The sequence below is a fragment of the Neodiprion lecontei genome, chromosome 3, assembly GCF_021901455.1.
Source record: "Neodiprion lecontei isolate iyNeoLeco1 chromosome 3, iyNeoLeco1.1, whole genome shotgun sequence".
Taxonomy (NCBI): Eukaryota; Metazoa; Arthropoda; class Insecta; order Hymenoptera; family Diprionidae; genus Neodiprion; species Neodiprion lecontei.
In genome coordinates, this window is record NC_060262.1 from 39,017,576 (window position 1) to 39,039,421 (window position 21,846).

The following is a 21,846-nucleotide window of genomic DNA, read 5'->3' on the forward strand; positions in this document are numbered from 1 at the left end:
CACCACAGCCCTCGATACATCTATCTACAACCAATCTAGTTTCTTTCATGTCAAGTTTTGATTGGTTTTGACAGATTTAGCCTCGTTTTCTGATATGAATTAAACGCCTGTTATTATGACAATATTCAATACAAAATCCAAGAAAATATTCCCCTTGCACTCTTAATAAACAATTTCAAAAAAAAAAAAAAAATTATTAGCAACACGGAAACGGAAGCCGTTGAACAAAAATTGAAAGGACGAATTAAATTTCTCTTTCCTACGTTTTATTCGTCAAGTTCCACTCAAGCAGTTCAGAGAGAACTCGTTTATTTTGAAGGGGAGTGACGCGGATGACTAGAATCACGAAAATAATTAGACCTCTGGTTGTTTCTTCCGTACAATTGCAGACCGTTTTACCCGTCCTCGTAACGACATTTGTTTATGATATTATTTCGGTAAGACAACAGGGGGGTCCGTTTTCTCTGAGATTGGTGAACCCAAATTTATAAAAGCATCGTACTCAGTATAAAGTTGAGTTGAAATCTGTTGACTGAAAAATGCATTCAACTACTGACACGAAATGGAGCAATGAACAAAAGAAACTCTATCTGGATTTACAGGAAATTGTTATTGATTAGTCTTATTTTTCGATTCTCTCAAGGATTTTTTGAACACATTTTCCAACGTATTTCAGGCGCCGTTAAGGTCGCAGTTCAGTTTATGCAACAATGAGTGAACTGCATAAGCAGCTCAGCGAAAGGAACTGCCAAAAAAAAAAAAAAAAAACACATTTATCTTAAATGATGAATAATATACATCAACCTGACTAATTTGAATACCAGCCGTGCTCAAGATCCGGGCTAATTGTTAGTTGAGATTTTGTATTAGCATTTTATCCACTTGAGTAAAAATAATTCACCGAGAGAAATCCAGCCATGATTACAAGCTTCTGTGGAAGACGATTATAACAATAATAATAACTCGAGACTTCGGTCACGTTGCATAACGAATACATATAATACGATGCAACGGGAGAATATGTTTCATTGTGAATCTGTTATTCGAATTCAACCGAAGCAACTCGAGTTCTTCATCGCGTGTATTTCGCCATCATGAAATGCAAAACTTACCTGTGAAGTTTCACAGGCATTTCCGCAGAATTTCGCAGAAAGCTTTGTTTGAATCGGAAGATAAAAATTCATAGCAGATTGTCGCAGAAAAAGATAATATTTATTTCGCTGGTTTTTTTTCCATCAATTTAATTGCCTACTCGACTGTATGATTTCAACTTTGTTCTCACGATTATTCTCTAAAATTCTGCTAACAATTTGAAATCAGCATGCTTATTTGCTGCAGACTTGATCTAAATTTTTTTTTTTTTTTTTTTTTGAACGGGAAAAATTACGGTGTTCGAACCTTGTTTCGGTGCAAAAATAAATGGTATCTCTATAATATTGTCCTTGTTTAAAACAGTGCAGTACATAGGGATTTAAAAAAAGAATGCGAAAGGAAGAAAAAAAAAAAAAGAAAAACTGCACAGAGCGAGAAATGGGCCTTTCCATTATTCGGAGGGTCGAACATCTTCAGGCTAACGCATACACAGGTATACAGAAGACGTCTGAATTTCGGCGTAAAGATTTTCCATTGTCCGACGCAAAGTGTTTGGTTAAACAAAGGGACTCTGGATACGGAGAAAAAGCGTCGAGTAGCGGTTAGAACCACCCATCCACCCACCAACGGCAGGAAAAATATCCATTAACACACGAGCAGATGAGTTGGGAAAACTGAGCTGCTCGTGAAGTAAGAAGCCGATCGACTGTTTGCTCGAGCGAAGTACGAGAGGGAAATTAAAGCGATATTGGTGCGGGATGTGACCGGGGCGGGAAATCAGGTGAAATAAAACTAGGAGCACCCCAAGGCGACTAATCCGTAAACCTCGGGGGGTACAAAATAGCGGAAGCAGTTGCCCGGATCCGCAATCAGCTTCAGCGTAACTCGCGAATCCCGCGGGACCGGCAATTCGAAAGCGTTCAGCAAGCGGCGTCGATCGGCTGCCGAAGTAACATTTGAATTTCAATTCGCACGATAGAAACTTCAGCTTTACGCCCCGTTTTCCACGGACGCGATAATCCGGCTTCGACGAAGTTCGTCAGGAATAATTTTGCGTTATCGACGATCGACGAATCGAATTGGAAGAGAATAAGAGATAAGAAATGTAAACAAAAGAAAAAAGAAAGAAACAAATTTCATCGTCCCAACCCAACCTTGCATCGATTTTTTACACAACGCATTTTCATTTTCTTCGCGCCCTTTTCTCCTCCCCTCCGTTCCACGTTGCCTCTGAACTTTTTCGTTTTTTGTTTTCACTGTATATAGGTTAAATTCCAATTTTAAATTCAGCGATGTTGCGGCGTCCACGGGATTCCTTTTTATTCCTTGGTATATCGGGGAGGAAAATATAAGAAATTGCAAAAGTGCTTCGGGGTCTCGCCTTATACGGTCATGTGCGAGGGATATGTTGAATACAATAATTCTTTCTCTCACCTCGAATACAGACTCGTTTTGCGGGTTTCTTTGGCTGCTGATGCACCGAAAGAATCTGAAAAACCTGGACGAGCTCCTCTTTTTTTTTTTTTTTGAAAATTAAGGCGAAATAATAATACGAATCGCGTATATCTATAGATGTTGGGACGGCCTGCTGTGATCTGAAAATGGATGGACGCGGTTTGATCAAGTTATTACCGAGACTCGATGGGAAAAGGTCAGCGTCTATCCAGGTGTAGTCGTTCGACCCATCCAATCTCGATGAACGTCAATTTGTTACCTCTAATGGATGAAGTCCTTGTTGGCGATGGGTATTCCCGCAACCGGTGCAATAAAAGTAGTAAAAGACACCGAGCCGAGAAAATCCTCCTGCTTTTTTCCCCTCCAAGCATCGCGTGACGGCTGCAGAAGCGTCGAATGGCTTCGAATTGCGTGTTGATGAATTTATTTCATCTTGTTTCGCAAAAATTGACAGATTTTTCGGACAGCGTTGAAAATAGACGGCGATATTCAGGGACCGAGAAACCGGGGTGGATTAGCCTCTCGGTATCGCAGCGACCCGCGGTTACAGTTATCAGAATGTTTTTATTGGCCTTCACACGATTCTGTCAAGCCGTCCTTTACGGTACACTCGAGGCATTATTTCCAGCAGGGAAACTCGTTAAAAATGTATTACCGCATCCTCTTAGGTCCTCGCTGCCGGAGCGTTGTGTCGTTTTAGAACGAAAATACATCCGACGCACACACAAGCGCACACATCGCGACTGGGTGCGTGGGCGGCGATAAAAAGTCGACTCGCAGGTTCGCGAGTCGCCTGACAAGGGAGAAATCGCTGTGAAAAAGAGAGCAAGTAAGTGCAAAACGAGAATGAAAAGCTCGAACGCTGTGGAAAAAAAAAAAAAAAATGGCCCAAAGACGAAAACAGAGTTTCGTTCGAGTAAAGAGATTTATATCGAGTCTTGAAAAAATTTGGCATCGGTGCTCGGCGCACTTCGCGTCGCGATGTTCTTCAGCGATAAACGACTCGAAATTATTTCGAAGCCCGTACTTCGGCAGCGTTTAGGCGAAGATGAACGAAGCGAAGCGTGCGGTTCAGTCGACTGTAAATTCGCATGTTTTAAAAATATTCTTTCCTTCTTGGTTCAATTTCAGTTCTCACGTCACTTCGTACGTTAACGCGAACATAAATCTCTTGCGTCGTAGTAAATTGCCTGCGCTTTTTGGCGTGTTATTCGTGAAATAAAAATTTGTAATGCGCGGTATGAGCTTTTGTCTGTGATGGAAAAAAAAAAAAGAAAAAAAGAAAAATAAAACAAGTACACGCTACTCGCTATAAAGCAGTATCGATTCCAGAACGGAACCTTTGCAAAAGAATTTGATCGAATTAAACGAATTCAAAGGCTTCGATTCACCAGACCTCCCAATTAAATAAAAGCTTTATCGAAATGGACGTCATACCATGGCTTCCCGGTACAATTTCAATTTATTCAAGATACGCGAAACAAAGTTAACTACAAGTTTTGTTTTTTTTTTCACAATAAACCAATTCCTTCATCACGGGATGAAATTTGTGCTGAAAATCAGAAGATTTTCTTATTCTTGATATAATATTTGGAGTAATTCTTAATTCCTTTTCACATAATTTCCGAGTTTCAATGAGGAATTCTAATTCTCATTAATAGCTATGGTTCGGCACGCGTGAGTGTCAAAAATGAGACTATATGTACAAATATTGGGAAATGAGATGCCTCGTAAAGGCGTGAAATCAAATAATTCGCAGATCAAATATCCGAAGATCTTGCAGATGAACCGTTTCTTTGATCGGGGAAACTCGTTGCCTTTGAGAACTTACAACTCCCTGTGCGCTTTGTTTACCGAGAGACAATTTCGTCCAATTTGTATTTTTCACCCTGCACTTTTCCTATTATCAAACTTTGAGCGTGCGGAAAAGAGTTCCGGTGCTGAAACCAGTATTCGTTCTACGCGATTCCGATAACAACTCGCGCAATACTGGCTGCAAACAAATCTCTCAACTGACCCGCATTCTCGAAATGAAGGGAAGGCACATCATCTAGATACCTCCTTCCATTAAATCGTGAATTCAAACAGAAGAGAGTAGATTTTCACGTCGCGGGGAAATTGCATGGAGTGAAAGACGCGGAAGAGATTGCGACTTGTCGTGAAAGACACTGGCAATTTTTTTTTTTAACATCGGTTTCCGTTATCGCGTATATATATTCAGTGTATGTCACGCATGAGATCATGACCAGAACGAAGTGTAAAAGTATTCTCATGCTATTTTTTCATATTCGAGATCATGATCGGAACGAGAAAGCAGATCCTCGCTATCTTTGGTACTTGAGAGCATGGACCAGTCTGTGAATGTTTGTCTCTTCTCTATGGGATAAAAATTACAAGGATATGCATTTCGATCGATAATATGATGGATAGCGGAGAGAGGGCGGACGAAGCCGAGACGAAGTCAACTTTCTCAAGACAAATATATTATAACTTTCACGTGATGCTTCAATTCACTTTATTTCCTGTTATAAAACAAATTATCAAAGTTTCTTCCACCCCCCCCCCCCCCCCCCCCCCGGGTAAAGTGCCATCCACATTCGTGAGGTTCTCGGATTTCAGGAAATTCACTTTTCCTGGTAACTCTGTTGCCTTAGTTTTCGATCGAATGTAGACGTTTCTAGGTACACTTGAGGATTAGCGTAAATCGAGACGGTGAAGCGAGTCGATTCTCACTTATTACTCGACGTTTAGCCACGGATATAAAATTATTAACATCCGGTGCCGAATTCACGAGTCGGTATAAAAACCGCGGGAGAATGAATCCCGAATTGAAAATCGGCCGGATTTACGACACACTGCGCAGGAAATTTTCTATGCCCCATCAAACTAGGATATGAACTATCTTTCAGAGCTGCTGTTCCTGCAACTATACCTATAGGAGAAGATCGTAAAGAGGGCCGACTTTACAGCTGGGCAAAATCGGATTCGAGGCAGCTGTTACCGGATAAAAGGATTCTTCGTTTGTCGGTAAAGCTTTCCGGCTGATTGAAAATTGGTTAGAATAAATATTATATAGAGATATAATATTTAGGTGAGTCGAATGAGAAGAAGCGAGGTGAAAATGTCGCAATGCATGCGTTAAATTATAGCTACAAAGATCCGAGGTAACGATGGATCGGTGCGATATGGTTACCGATCTTGTTTCGAAGATACCACGCAATACGGGATTATCCGGGCTGTCAGGCAACCCTATTATCCTTCAAACGTTCGTTGCCCGAAAACTCCTTACTGACAGAGTGAAAGCGATCCTTTCTGCAGAAGACGTCTTGCTCGAGACCCGGCCATGTGGGTTGTCGCACATCCGGGGAACGGTCAAGGATCGCCGAACATTTGCTGCCTGTATTCTGAGATCGTGCAGTCACGCGAATTTCGATCGGGGAACAGAGAAGAAGAGATAAAAGAGGGTCGAGCATGCGGGGCGAGTAATCACTGTAAAAGGCGCCGGGTCCGCACATACCGATGAAAAATACCGGCTATTCTCGAGCCAGTTACCATGGTGACCATGCGGAGACGTGCAACGCGGATATGAGACAAATCAAATTCCTCGGCGATTGACTTTATAGCCGGCGTAATTGACGCTGGAAATTGGGTGGAAAACAAGAAAGACGTCAGAAATATTACGGGGTGTTCGAGGCTATTATGATGCAGAGGAGGAAAAGAAGTGAAAAAATTCAATTGCCAAACGTTATCTGGTTTTTGTGGGTAAATAGCATGGCTGAGAATTCCAAGAGCATTTTGTAATTTGCTTTCTAGGCGTAAACGTTACTCGTGAAACCATTCAGGCGTGATGACACTAATTCTTGTCATTTGTTCAATTGAAACCAGCTCGCAGAACCTAATGATGATCGAAAAAATAGAAAAAATAGGTGCTTTCGGACCCGACAAACATCTGAGTCAATATAGACTCTGGATTGCATATTTATAAACTAAATCGTGTCAACCTGCAGATGTTCACCTTTGTCGCGAGTAAAATAACTCGGCGTATATAAGTCGACACTATTCTAAGCGACATCCAGTGTAACACCGTCGACTGGATATAAATTTACCTGAAGATAAATTCTTGTCGTCGTCTTTCAAATGGGGTAAGGTATATACTTCGCGTATCGTCTAATATATGGTATTGCTCCATTCCTCATCTTGGGTAATTTTTTTTCGAAAACCACGAAGCACCGTTAAGCTCAGTTCAATGTCAGTATGATGCGAATGCAATCTGATGAAAGAATTTTCATCGACGAAATTTATGAGCTATCAAAATTCCGCATAAACTTGATAACGACCTCGAAGCAAAGATCGCAACCCCATTGTATACCTACCCTTTAATGTAACAAAATTTTGTTGCAGGAGTCTTGTGAAATTTATATTCGTCGCAGCTGCGTTCTTCCTCCTGTTATTGCACCCGTCTATCTGCTCTCCGTACTCAGGTGAGCAAAATTGCCTCAGTGTCTCGTGAGAACGTGTGGAATTGAGTGATTCATCCATTCGAGACTTGACCCAACTAACTGACTGACATGTTCGTCGATATGAGCGACGAATTGACTTCGAAAACACGGCCATGGTTAAAACCTAGATAAAACCACGGTGATTTTATCCCCCCTCTGCCCTCGTAACAAAAAAAAAAAAAAAAAAAATTAAAAAAAAAGAAAAAATCGAGCCAAGAAAAGTGAATCCAGTATGCTGCTCGTACTTGAAACACTGATTTGCTACTTTCTTTGTTCGTGCCTATTAAGAGCTTGGAGAAACGTGTCCCCCTTTCGATCAACATCAGGACTCATCCGAGGCGCGATGCGAACCAGGCACTGCCTGCAAGAAATTGGGTCGAAGCTACATGTGCGTGGTGGAAGGTGATTTGAACGAGTAACGAGGGTCGACACTGTGCGTCGTTATTAAGGTGGTTTCAAAATCTCGCCACTTAAGAGGCTCAAAAAGTGATCGAGGAATACGAGTGTATAAATCGTTTGCAATGATGTTCCAGATTTAGATAATATATATGCGTTATCACCGTAAGGTCAAGAGGCAGTTACGAAATTTTCGACACCGTGGAAGGCGATAAGTTTGAAATCGAAAGGAAGAATTTGGACTCTACTTCTGTTGGTTTTCATCCAGCTACGCTGTTATTTATTATGTATTTATTGTTTGAGATTCTGATTCATTTAATCACCTCATTAATTTATAGCGCTCACCATTTTAGTCGTAAGTTCATTTATTTCAAGAGTGGATTCATAATATACAAATAAAGCACACCATTTAACTATATGATATCCTCGGTGTACGGTTTCAGTATCGCATACCAGATGTTTTCCTATTTATGCCCTTTAATCCCACCCCATGCAAAAATAATGTTCTCCAGGAATCATCGGAAATTAGTTTACAAAACGTACGGAGGTGCGAAGCGTTAGGCAATGATTTCTGTCAGAAAAGAAGATCCTGAAAGCATATCAATTCCATCGTCCGGCCATTATACCCTTTCACAAAAAGAAGAGGGGCACATGTTAGAAAATTCAATTTGACTCTCCTCACTCTTTCGTTCGAACCACTGCCGGGTCAAAAATTCTCTTTGTACGGAAGCTGAAAACGGAAATGGAACGGGCGGGGGATTATATTGGAATTGTGAATTCATTCGACGGTACGAAGCTACCGAGCTGATTCTGGGTATGACAGAGGTTTATTTCCATTCCAAAATACGGTTCTAATTTCCTGACTTATCTCGCGTCCGGAGATCGCGGATATCAGATTCGCCTGACACACACAGACCCTGGTCGAAAGAGTCCGGATATTTCCAAGCGGAAAGGAGATAAGCAAAGGACTATCCGCCGATACGGTGTAACTTGCTTCAAGAGTCTCGCATTCTCCGAGATGCATATTCCAGGTGAAAGCGCTCTTTGATGGGCAGCGGCTCACGAGCCAGCTCATCGTCGTTTTGCCGAAGTAAAAGCGAGACTTGCCGTCAGCATTAGACTTTTGTCGTTGGTGCGCAATTTCCAGAATCGACTGCTGTAACGCTCGCATACAAATCGTCATCTTTGTGTCAAAGGTTATCTAGTATCGCAGCTCCGACACTCATCTACTCCAAGGGATGAAGGATTAAGTCTGTAGCGCGCGGGATCCATTGTCCATTGTCATTTCTCGTTTTTGTGCCGGGAGACCGTCGTTAGGACAATTCTCTTCGGGGGCGAAGTAGTATTCCGTGAAAGTGAACACTGCCTGGGCTCTCTGTAACCATTGTGTGTAATACCTTGTTTTGGGAGATGCTCATTACCGGGGTGAAAAATGCGAGGCTCTTTGTTACAATTTCGAACATCACGATCGCATGTTTCGCGTTTAATGTTGTTTAAAGTTAGATGAAAACGAAACATAGAACGCCTTGGAAACAGACACGAAAATTAATAATCGGGTTGAATTTCATTCAAACAGTGTCTCATTAACGTGGAAGAATATTCAGACATTTCGAAACTGAACTAAAAAGCTCAGATTTTCAAGTCGACCAGATTATTGTGTGATTCATTTCTTACATCAAACTAGATACTGTTTTCTAAAGGATTCTTGATTAAATTGATTTTTTTTTTTTTTGTCTTAATGCAGTTCTAAATGTATTTTACCAGTCAATCTGCAACGCAGTTTAAACAGAGTATCGCAAGAAAATAATTCTTGAATCCTACGAGCATACGGTGAGTGAGTGAAAGTTTGAAAGGAACTTAAGGCGCTAAAAATTCGTTAGGCTGCATAATATTAATAATAACTTTCGTAACAGCAGTTCGTAAACTGGATAATTATATTCAAGCTGAAGGTTCGCCCGAATCTCTCAAGTATTCATTCATTCCAGAGCTTGTTTGCATATCCGTAACGCATTTTGTTCAAATCTCTTTCCACTCTCTCGCATTTTTTCATCAAGCAAACCGAAGTTACGTTTAAAAAAATTTTCCGCTCCTTGTCGGCAGGCATTCGAGCTGCATGATTTCGCTTTCAAAGTGGATTACCTGCCACTTGACAACCGTTTCACTGACCATTTGACATACCGACGGCGATGCCTTGCCGACAAAAATCCCAAACTCTTTCCTCGGGGATTTCAAAGTCCGCTTAGAATATAAAGAAGGGTAAGGAACTGTAAAGCTCGGATGAAGAGGGGATTCTCTTCGGATTCCGTGAGCCAATGATCCAGATGAAAATCTTCCCAGTAATTGGAAGAACTTCTTTCAACCCAGACACCGATCTGTTCCCCGTTTTTCCTGGGACCACCGAAAGAACGAATCACCCTCACAGCGATAAGTACTCAATTCGCAATCAGTATGCATCTACGCTCGTTTGTATTTGGATTTGATTATCCATCGCCCCGTCACAATGTCTTTTAACGTTCGCACGTGTACGTAGATAAAACGAGAACATCGAACGAGATACGAGCCTGTAGAATATAATGGACGTAGAGCTTGAAATTATTGGATGCGCGGACATAACAAAACCCGCTTGGAGTGTTATTGCGTGATTATGAGCTGTAATCGTCTCATCAACGTCCTCCATAAAATGTGCACCAACTATAACGCGCATTGAAACCTCGATTCGTTTTAATGCTGACATTATCATTTCGTGTTAAACGCGATGTGGATACCTCGATACTCCGTGATCCGTACTCTGGTTCTATTTGCGCAATTTTGCGACCCAACTTTCGACAATCCAATTAGGGCAAGTCAACTTCTGGGACTCGTTAAATGTTTCAGATACCAACTTCTTACTTTTGAGCAAATAGAACCTGAGTGTGGATTGAAATAATCACACGCATTAGGCTAGCGGCGCGAGTATCACACCACGCGCCATTATAATCTTCATTATTCCTGTGAGGCATTAATTATTGATGCTAACCGTGCCTGCAGAGCTTTGTTACAAGGGATTGTGCGAGCTTCCAGGTGTCGGAAACGGTCCCCTGCAACCAGATGGTGGCTGAATTTCGTAGCGACGAATTGGGCGGGGTGAACACGAAGACCTTTGCAGCTAGTTGTGCTTGTCGCCTGAACGGAGATTCGCGCTTTTGGACGCTAGGGGAAGTAATTAAAGCTCGAACCAATACGAAATATATTGGATTTGGGGACTTTGTGGAATGCAGGTTTACAAATAAATTCATGCATTATGCGGAGCCGACGTTTTAACGAATCCGGCACGTGCAGTCAGCTCAAAAGTGTGTCGAACCGAAAACTGGGCCAAACGAAGGTTCGAAAATCATACATCGTTGAGAAAGTATCCGTTGAAAGAACTTTTTAAACATTGGGGTGAAACTGTACTCACGCTGTTACGTTAACAATACAAGAGAAATTACATTATCTAACTATTTCCTTTACTAAAGAATCCATACAGTTCATCTGATCTTGATGAAAAATAGTTAATTATCATCTCATTCAAAAATGAATACCTTTATTCAGGAACAAAATGAGTTATAGTGGATATAGTATAATATTCAAGGTTTTTCACATAATGCGGTTTTTACTTTTTACATTCAGTGTTTAAAATGTCTCGTATCAGCGGAGATTTCTTTATTCATACGCAATACTGCGCGGTTACCTGAAATAAGCATTCTTTTAGCGTGCGTTTGTTTTATCGGGTAATTTTTGTTTCAGTTTCTTTTCACATCCCGTACATCCTGCGGGTGGATGACAAGGGCAACGTATGAGCTTGGCGTCTCTTTGAACGGAGCATGTGCGCCTTTGATCTCTCTTTGGAGAACCGGGGTCGCCGGCAAGTCGGAGAAGGATATTCATTACAAGAGTCGTGGGAGCGTGAAGCTCAGACGAAAGAGAAAAAAAAAGGAAAAAAAAAAAAAAGAATTTCAAAATCGTGCCGGATCATCAATCAAATATTTGATGTGTTTGTTCCGACGCAATGACAAACACGATGTGAACGAGTGTGTCGCGCGTCGATCGTCGCATCGCGTTAGGTGTAAGGAACGCGTAGATAAAAGTGTCCGTGTAGAATTCCATCCACTTGGATTAAGATCGTAGATATATCTATACGGGATGCGCGAAGTGGGTCGAAGAGACGCAGACACGAAGCAGGCGGAAAATAAGGCGAATGAAAATGTTAGAAAAAGATTCGTACCGAAGGAAATGGAGAATTCTTGAATTTACCGAGTCGATTCGCGTGCGATTCTGGGGGGAAAATGTGTGTTCGACAAATAGAAGCCAACGTTGTTTAACGTGCTTCGAAGCAGATTGCTGATAAAATATTTGAATTTAACCGGAGTTTACGTACCCGCGATATCCCCGAATGATCGTGATACACATACATATATACATGTACGACACCCTTATAATCTTGATGGAATTTCTTTCCTTGACGGATAACAGCTCCGTTAGAAAATCCATTAGACATTATCGAGAATTACGCTTCAGACGCCGGGAAACGAGAGGAGAGATATTCGAGCCTGAGTTTCACCTTGTCCACTCGACGATAATTACATCAGGTAGCTGAAGTTCAAGACGTCGCCAAAACGGCGGAGTTACGAGAATTTTCTCCGTAATCATCTGGGCGTAAAAATATCTCTTCATTTGGCAAAACGGTCAGCGCTTCTGCCCGATGATAGTAAACGCGATGATACAAAGGTGGGTACCTACATATGTTATTTTCAAGGATTCGAGTCGATATTTCGGGCCCACATTTGACCCTACCACGATTCTTATAAGCCTACTTTGAAGGAAATCCTAGGAATCCTACTTTAAACCTCCAACTCTTAAAAATAAAAGTACTATACCGTACTTTGGCGCTGTTCAATCTCCAGTTTCTCCATTGGAACTGTAACTCTTCCTCTGTGGATATATTATTACAGCGAAATTCAAGTATTCACAATGAATCGTCCAAGGGCTATTTCGACATAATTTTGATAAGTTTGAATAACATTTGGCGATCAAGTATTGCATATCAACTGTATTTATTCAATATTATTACGGATACAAAAATCCTATTAACGAAAGAAGCTCCAAGTTAATATCAGTACAATATTCAAAAATTTATCGATTCATTGGACTGCGCTATCTTTGAAGGTTTAAAGGAGGTTCTAAGCAGACCCTACTTTGAGCCTAAGCTTGGTAAATCAGGAAATTTCCGATATTTTTAGCGTCAAAGTAAGGTCTGATATTGCATTGAAATAGAATCGACTTTAGGAGGTAGGTTTCGACTCGGGGTGATGCCGCATATTGTAATTAAATTATTTCTTTTTTTCGCCCCCATCTTCGGCAAACACAATGCGTAATTTTCCCTTACGCGTATAATTTTTCAGGCTCGTTTACGTAATTGGTGTAAATTTATTTAATCAGAGTTTGTCGCCTACTGCTATTACAAATGTCCGTGACTATCGGTAATCCGAAAGTATATTGGCAGATGTCCAATCCTGACTGCTGTTATCATTAGCGCACCTATTTTTATCTTTACTTTTACGCTGGGATTAAAAAACTGACAAAATGTGTCCCAATCGAGGAAGAAATCCCCGTACGGCGATTTCGCCAAGTTACTTACACACACAAGCCGGGCGCTTTTTAGTCATATCTGGCGGGTAAAATCGGGCTGGGTAGAAAGTCGCAACTGTTTCGAAGTCGAATCAAGAGTTTGTCAAGGTGAAAGTATACCCCGAGGTCCTTTTTCTCGTCCCGAATATCTAGATTCAAATTTGATTAAATCTGAATCCTCCATCAGGAAAAGGGTTCCGTGAGCGAAACTCACGATCGCCTGCACAAGAATTTCTCGAAGCGAATGTGTAATAGTTTAATCTGGCGGATGAAGATTTGTCGCAATTAATGTCACCGGTTTATCGATTTACCACGTCGGCAGCTGTAGAAAAAAATTTGAGATCTATTCTGGTCGCAAAAGGAAACCGTAATTTTAGTATCACGTGTGATGCGCAAAGAAAAGAAAACAAACGTTTTTTCGCATCGATCGTTCGTTCCTTACGCGAACTGGTTAATCCCTATCCCGTTTAATTTCTCCAGATCCCCGACTATGCCTGCGGGACTTGAATGCGAAGAAGGTGAATTGAATCTATTCGTTTTCTTAACGAGAATGAAATATATAGGTACCTAACCTGCACCCAACCTCTTTCCTCGGGACTTTCCCTCTGGATTCTCTCCAGGTAACCCGCGATGAAATTACGTTTGCGAAAGGTCTCGAGAGCCGTACAGCGTCAGGTATCAGTCTTTTCGTTTCGACTTTCTATCCATCGAAGTGCAAGTACTTGCAGTTTTTCCCTCTACACACGGCCATTGTAAGTGTACACTGAGAAAAATTTAATTTCTTATTGTAACTAAAAAAATTCAATAAAACAGGTATCGTTAAAAAAAACTGTCTGAATGTTGTTGGAATCAGGAAAAACGAGGTACGCCTAACCATTTTGCGTTATTGTCGATCCTTTTTCGGTAATTGCAACGCAAAATCAGTTTCTGAGGTTTACTCTACTTTTTTAGTTAAATAAGGCTTCAACGTCGATTTATTGCTGCACAAGCATTAAATTTTCGCAACAGTTGCAAGAAAATATAGCAACAGTGATCGTAATGAGAAGGAATAGTAAGAGATACTAGACTTTCCGGTAACAGCTATAAAACTAATTTTCATTTTCTACCTAGAACTATATTTTTCGATTATGGTAAAAAATGGAAATAATTAAAGACTGAGCGGTAACCGGAACTAAAAATTTTCCCTTAGTGTAACGATACTGCATTTTGAAATTATTATCACCGTTTTAGAACCGTAATAATTTTCAGTTCCGACACCATAGGGAAGTGTGCTTCGTCTCGCACGAAGTATACGGATATTATGGTGTAATAACTTGGCGAGAGAAGAATACAACCGCGATGATAAGCGGACCGCTGACCTTTACCGGTAAATTATCTTTTCCACCTGAGTCGGAATAAGAGAGGAAGGAAGAGGGTGGAAGAAAAGGGGCTGCCGGTTATGTACCGCGGGGATTTATCATGCCTCCGATTAATAACTTGGCGAGATGTATAACTTTGGAGATTGTTCGCATTTAATTAGTACCGTAAATCTACTCCACCGAGACTCTTGGCGTTCGTGTGCGTGTATAAGCTTTTATTCGTAAGTGGTACAGTTATACGACAGTAGAAAGCACGGCGCGTGTCCGATTCGCAGCTTTACAGAAAATAACGCGTTCCCGTAACAGCGAAGGACGCATTAAAAAATATCACCTTGCTTTCGCCTTACGGAAACAACGAATTGCACCTCTCGCCAGTTTTTCAAGCCCCGAAGAGATTTGCCAAATTATCAAGGCGGAATCTATTCACCTGCCGACAAATTACTCCCGGGCCTATTCCTGCGGAGGAAGAGGCTTTCTTGGCGAGACGAAGGGCGACGCACCGCATAAAAGCCGCGTATCACCCGAGGCCTGCATTTAATGAAGCCGCACACGTTCTTGCGACGCCCCCGCGACCGCAGCGAGGATCTGAAGCTGCGCCCGGAGGAGACGTGGGGATCCTGAGGGAGCGCTGGATCGCCACCTGGGACCACTTCAGCCACCCCAACTTGTTGAATTAACTCATTCTTCTTCTCTGTAACGGAGAAAATAGGCGGAGAACCACGCAGCGTGATGCGGGATGAGTAACGGGATGGTTGATTAAAAATGTCTAAAAATTGCCGGGAAGTAAACGTCGGGAAACGGGTAACAGAGTCCCGCTCTGTATACGGAGAGAGAGGGACCTTTTCATTTTATTTATTTACATTGTTTTCTTTTTCGTGTTTCGTATTGCGGGCAACAGAAATATTTCCTACTAACAAAAGATCGGGAAAATTTTAGTTCTAATTTTCAACTCCCAAAAGTCACTTACGTTTAACTCTTTAATCTTTTTCGTTGAAATTTTTTCCTACGAATTCTACCGGTATATCGTCTTGTTTACCGCGATTTATACTGCCTTTTATTCGATGCCTCGATCAAAATGAATTTTAGCGATCATTTTCGCGGCATAGAAGACTAATTAGTTATTTATACTTCGATGAACTGTCGCGAATAAACGAGGATTCACTTTGAATCGTAGATATATTTGGAATCGTGCCTGATTACAATAAGAAAAAAATTAATAAATGAAAAAAAACTGTTCTTAATTCGGCTGAAATCTTCTGGAGATAAATATTTCGTTTATTCAACGTTTTTCTTGAATAAAATATAAAAAAAAGTAAACCAAACTTGAACAAGCTTCGAAAACAGTTTTTACCGACTTCTACCAAAAATGTTATCGCACCATTTTTCTTCTCAATCGATCGACAAGGAGAATAAATTGAGGCACCCGATTTTTTTGTAATGTCCACGAGCCTCAATTCGTCAATTGGAAGTCAAGGGATGCCCTTTGGTTTTTATTTTGTGAGATATTAAGATATTCTTTCGCAGAGAAGTGATCAATGCGTTCAACGAACTGACGTATAATATTCTAAACCATGTGCCTGTTAAATTTCTTCCACGTAGCCGAATTAGGGGAGAAATAATCCGGTAGGGAAGTTGACGTCGGATTATCTCCGGATACAATTAGTTCAAGGTTGTGAAAAACCGAAACAATATATACATATATTTATCTAATTGAATACTTCGTTTGAGCTTGAGCTGAAAAAAGTTTAACGTCAGGATGATTCCAACCCTTCGGATTCGAGACGAACGATCTTATCTCCGACTGGCGAGTTCTGTTGCAACTGTAACTTTGGCTTACGAAATTGAACTATTCATCATGGAGGTCGATTTTTCTCGCGGCCTCCCGGCTATTAAGAGATCCTGTCACTTGGGAGCGCGATAATTTTCTTGCCGAAGAAACGGATTTCAATTTCGCGATCTCCCAACTCCGGGCTCCCAGTGCCCTTTGGGTCAATGGGGAATTTACTCTTCCACGATGAATTTTAGTCATTTAGACTTGCGCCAAACGGACAGGGGAAAACTTTTACCACGGAAGCACTAAAATTGATTACTTTGACCGCAGTTTCGGAATTATTTTTCGTATCGGGCTTTGGTTTTTTCGGCACGAAATAACGAGCTCGCAATTAGTTGGCGTTGAACAAGAGAACGACGCACAACGGTCGGTGAACTAAAATTGTATCCGGTAATTAATGGGGGGGGCTTTATTCATTCAACGAGCTTTTAAAAAATTGGTATCCATCTTTCCAGAAGTTTTATGACCAATCATTATTAAAAGCCGGATTTGAAATTTAACAAGCTTTCGCCCGGGCACCGTTTTAATGCTTCTGTAAAATTGGGAAACTTTTTCCAAACCCTGAGAGAAAAACTTTGGACAAGAACATATATTATTATACGCGTATATATTTATGCTGCACATTTATACACAGATTTTTGTACTTTCCACTTGTTCTTTTTCTCCGCGTTCTCTGCTTCTTCGAAATATTTACTGCCACACGGGAGAGATTCGTATTAGTCGGGTAAAAAAAAAGAGACACAATTGCATCGAACATTAAGCATAAACGATTATGAAGCAATTTAAACTTCGAAGTGACAAAACTGATTCATCCGTGTCCTTCGAGTTTGGCATACCTATCTTCAACGCCTTACATTCGATACATCAACCCCTGAGAATACACGCTGCACGGTGTAGTCGAGATTGCGCAGAGTTTGAGAAGATCGAACGAAGTCGGACCAAGAAGTTTGAAGAATTTGGCGAGGGCTCAGAAACCCTTTGCTATTCGAAACAGGTCGCGAAAGTTGGTGAAGACTTGTAGCTGAATGCAAAAGTACCCGACTAAAACCACTTTGTTGTATTTAATCTCGGGTTACGCTTTGCCAATTTCCGGGAGCTATGGAGTACCCACAATACCCCCCCAGTCATCCTTTCACCCAGTAAGATCAATTGGCGCTGGAGAATTTTCGCGGCAAGATTTGAAAAGTGCGCGTATCACCGATCCATTCAATCGCAGTTCACTGTTCGAGTACCCGCTCTTTTGGATTCGTGTTTGAAAAAAAATTCAGCACAACTAGCAGCGCGGTGTAAAAGCGACGAATATATCTGCTGCATCGGGTGCGCTTGGCTTTTTGCTGAATCCACAAGCCAACTTTACACGGCCAAGCGGTTCAACCGATCCCCTGATAGAATCTGCATCTGGCAGAAACGTTCGCTTTGCTACTTCGAGTAATTTAAGCTCATTCAAAAAAGGTTGGAGGTTCTCAAACGCGGGCCAAGAGGATTCTAAACTCTATAAACTTTCGAAGATCCTCTCGAAACCTGGCAGCCACAAATGCGGGCGCATAATCACTGCGGGGAATTCAATTCCTCGAACATCTGTTGTCGTTACGCATCCACTCTCTTTGGCGTATTTTTTCTCTTAAAGATGTTGACGATAGTTACGCTCGAAGGGGGTTGAATTCAATTCATCGATCTATCCAAGTTGAGACTCAGACAAATAAGGTGAGTGTACCAGTTATTGACACGCTTAGACCCACTTTTCGGACCTTTTTATTTTATACAATTATAAATTTACTGCACAAATTGTGAACTTCTCGGTGACTAAAACCAATTACTAGAGAGTTAGACACTACAAATTTATGTATTGGTGATTTCAGAACTCAGGATTAGACAGATACAAACGAAAATGGTCAATAACTGGCACACTTACCTTAGGTCAGAACTACCTTGGGTGACGGCGTAGAGTATAATGCAAGTCTACGGCAATCACTTTAGTCTCACATTGTTCTACGTCCAAACTGATTGAACTTTGGTGTTTCTGTTACGATTATGACGTGTTTAGACTTGTTTGGTTCGCCAAAAAGATCTCCAGAAATCGCACAAATATTTATTTCCATGGTAAATAGAGACAAAGTTTTGTAAATACGGTACAACAGAATTTTGTCAAAAATCAAATTTGCGCGTCATAATTATTATTATCAAACCTAAAACACTAGAATCGGATCAAAATCACCAACTTTCAATCACGTTGAACATTCTAACTTTGAAATAGATTCTCAACTCGTTAATAACCTTGTTTGTATCATGCGATTTTGTTCATACAGTGAAACTTCTCTTAACGGACTCCCAATAACGGATTCCTCTTTACAACGGACAGTATAAAAATCTCCAGCAGCAAAATTTACACGTTAATGTTGTTCTGAATAACGGACATTCCTCAATAACGGACAATATTTTCAGTCCCGAAGGTATCCGCTGTTGGGAAGTTTCACTGTATTGATTTCACAGATACGTATCAGGGATGTTTCATTCGTCTTCACCATCATCGTCGCAAATAACATTTCTGGCGATTTTTCAAACGGTTTTGTCAGTCCTCCAAGCTTTCGACTCAGGCAATGGGTCGCGTTCGCCTTCAATCGAGTTCATCGCATCGTCCATGTACCGCAAGAGGCAAGCTGGCTTACCTTGGTGTCATTATGCACGAGGTGTATCCTGAACCTGGGAGTCTTGTCCATCTGGTTGATCCTCTCGACGGCGAGCCTGGCGGCCTGAAGTTCGCTGAGTCCTTCGGGTCTGGGTTCGTTGCCTTGGGTCAGCTCGAATAGTCCGAGAATAGTCACGTTTATCTTGTCACCTTCACTATCACCAAACCGCGTCCTGCCGTTCGCGAAACCGACGGACCGATTCCTGACCGATTCGAATCCGCCGTTCAGGTCCCTCAGTATTCCAAAGTCGTCGATACGGACGGCCGGGGTTTTCGGCAAGGTCAGGTTCTCCAGATTGGCTTCGAAGCTTCCTCTCACGCCGCCGGTTCGACTCCCCGCCCCGGAACCAGGCAGCGTTTCGTTCCTTCCATCGAACAGAGAAGCATTCGACATTGTTCCTAAAGCTCGGAGGCCGGGCGAAGTTCCGGGAAGAGCTGCCGAAGAGTTTTGGTGAGTCGCTTCCGGTCCGACAGCGGTCGAGTTTGGATCAAGTCCGTCCTCCCGCCGCTCGACCTTCGAATTGTGCAGACCTACATCTCGACTCGGGCTTTTTGGCAGATCCGGTTCCGACGTCGATCCAGACGAGCCGCTCTCCTCCGTTTCCGGTTTGGCCAGTCCGAAATGGCGCCTGTCAAACTTCTCCGGGGGCGGCAGAGGCTTGTAGGTCGGTCTTACCGGAAACTTTTGGGAACCAACGAACCCCAGGAAAGGAGCCTCGCCCCCAACTTTCGCCTCGAGATTAGCCCGGTCCGTTGTTCTTTGTCGTCCCGTCGAGCCTTCGTCGTCTTCGGCGTCGTAATCGAGGCCTGACTTCGTTACTACGATTTCGTTTTTATCCCGAGTCGTCGTTATTCTCCCATCGCTGTCCGAAATTTTAGGAAAACTCTGCCCTCTCAAGTTCAAAATTGCGACGCTGGGTTCTCCGGCATTGCCACTTGCGTTTGATAAAACCGTTCGCTTATCGACGTTTCCGATCTCTCCGTAATTCGTACTGTTTATCAACTTTTCGAGATACTCCCTGCTGCTGTCACCCGCGGCGAGAATTTTCGTCTTACCGATGTCAAAAATCTCGGTATCATTGCTCTTCTCAATACCATCGACGCCGTCGCTCCGGGCGATTTCCTTCGTCGAGATGACATCTTTCAAAGAGAGCGTAAGAAGGAGAGCAGATAGAAGGTGGAGGGTCGTCGAGGGGGATAACGAAAAGATGTTGGACCTACGAGAGCGCGCTGCTCGCGACATACTCAGTCACCCCGATATCAACTCCTCCAGACTTTTGGTCCACTGCAGCCTCGCCTCGACCTCATCTGAAACAGCGTCGAAATACTCGGTTAACAACTTCGAATTACCAGCTATGGAAAATATTTTTTTTCCTGTTCTTTTCCGAAATTAGTTGTCATTCGTTATTCCTTCGAGGAAAAACTTCGTCGTATGTTTGGCAGATACTGGAAAAATATTCTTTGAAATAATATCGAAGAAGGGAATATCTTCACGAATATACGTACGCGGGGTATGTTTTTGCCGATTTATTTACATCGCATGCGGAGCAATTTGAAAAGAAAACTCGAACTTGCGTCCTCGTAAGTTATGAATGAATGAAAGTGAAAAAATTTTTCTGCGTGTTTTGATACTTCAATATAAAATTTTTTCGACGTTTTGTTTTCACTTCTTTTCGTCAGTCATGTTTCATTTTTACTTCGAGGGAGTTACAAATCTATTCCGAGTTCTTTACATATTTATGTACCTATCTCTGCTGGAAAAACATATTGTACGTGTTCGAGTTCAGTATACGTATAAGATACGTGGGGCAAAGATGCTTCCGACAAATTCGAATTTCATGCACATATGTACACGCATTTGAGAGGGTACGGTATAATGCATGCAACTTTAAGAGTCCTGCATTTTATGAATTTATGATCTTGATACGCCGTATAATACTCTCAGTCGGTCTTTAAACTATCAGTCGTTCGAAATTTAAAATCAGAAATTGGGAACGGGGGTAACTTTTTTCGAAACTGAACTGTTTAAAAGTTGTTAAACTTACCGAGATGCGAACTCGATAACTCGAATAATCTTATAATAGTATGGAAAAGTTTCATCACTTCCAGGAGACGAAACGACCTTTCTTAGCGAGCAATTGCATACGAAATTATGTAGGATCGAATCAGTCGGCGATTTGATTACCGACGTAAAATTGCTTTTTCGTCGCATTACTTGTACTATGTAATTACGTTTGCTCATGGTGAAACGTACACCAGCCTTGCAAGTCTCGAATTGCCCCGATTATGGTTCAAAAGATTAGCCACTTGCTGTGACAAATTGCGTTAGCAAAAAAAAATACCCTTGAGACACCCCGGTTCTTCAAATATATCAGAAGGGCGTACGCCCGAGGCTATGACTGAGGACGCACCCCTACAGCTCCCTATTTCACCCCTAATCACATTTCAAGAGGCTTGTAAGCCTGCGTAATGAGACCGAATGATGGAAAGTTTCTACTCTCCGTACACACCGGTTGTTGGTCTTGCTACGAAAACATTCGTACCTGATCCTTGGGTCGGGTTTACAGATCGGCTTACTGCACTTGAATGGAAAACAAGTGCAGCTGATTGCGACGTCGCTGTAAAATCATATCAAGAATAATTCTAACTGTACCAAGAACTCCAACGGCGTCTGGGATCCGATCGCGGATCTCGGTCTCTCTGTTCAATCGAATGAATTGCGCTCTCAAGCAACGTCTGCCGGAAAGAAAGGAGTCGTCTTGCAGTATTGTAGGTCGAGGACCAAATCCGCACATTGTTTCGTACTTAGGAAACAATTCATGAAAGCTTCGCTCACAGTCGGCGAAGCTCCCTCTGATATAGACCTCGCGCTGCTATTGGGGC

At 41.9% G+C, this 21,846-nt stretch overlaps 1 protein-coding gene and 1 long non-coding RNA gene across 5 annotated transcripts in view; one reads left to right on the forward strand and one right to left on the reverse strand.

Moving 5' to 3' along the window:
* Nucleotides 1–21,846, reverse strand: part of LOC107223296 (gamma-aminobutyric acid type B receptor subunit 2) — a 103,129-nt gene that overhangs the window by 74,664 nt on the left and 6,619 nt on the right. For all 4 annotated transcript variants that reach the window (XM_046733868.1, XM_046733867.1, XM_046733869.1 and 1 more), the window contains exon 2: nt 18,944–20,271. In XM_046733868.1, the coding sequence (XP_046589824.1) occupies nt 18,944–20,206 (1,263 nt within the window). In that variant the 5' untranslated portion in view covers nt 20,207–20,271. The remainder of the gene's footprint in view (nt 1–18,943; nt 20,272–21,846) is intronic.
* On the forward strand, nt 6,629–7,849 carry LOC124293341. Its single transcript, XR_006903274.1, has 4 exons — nt 6,629–6,689; nt 6,949–7,028; nt 7,335–7,495; nt 7,580–7,849. It is a non-coding gene; the product is annotated as an uncharacterized LOC124293341 (long non-coding RNA).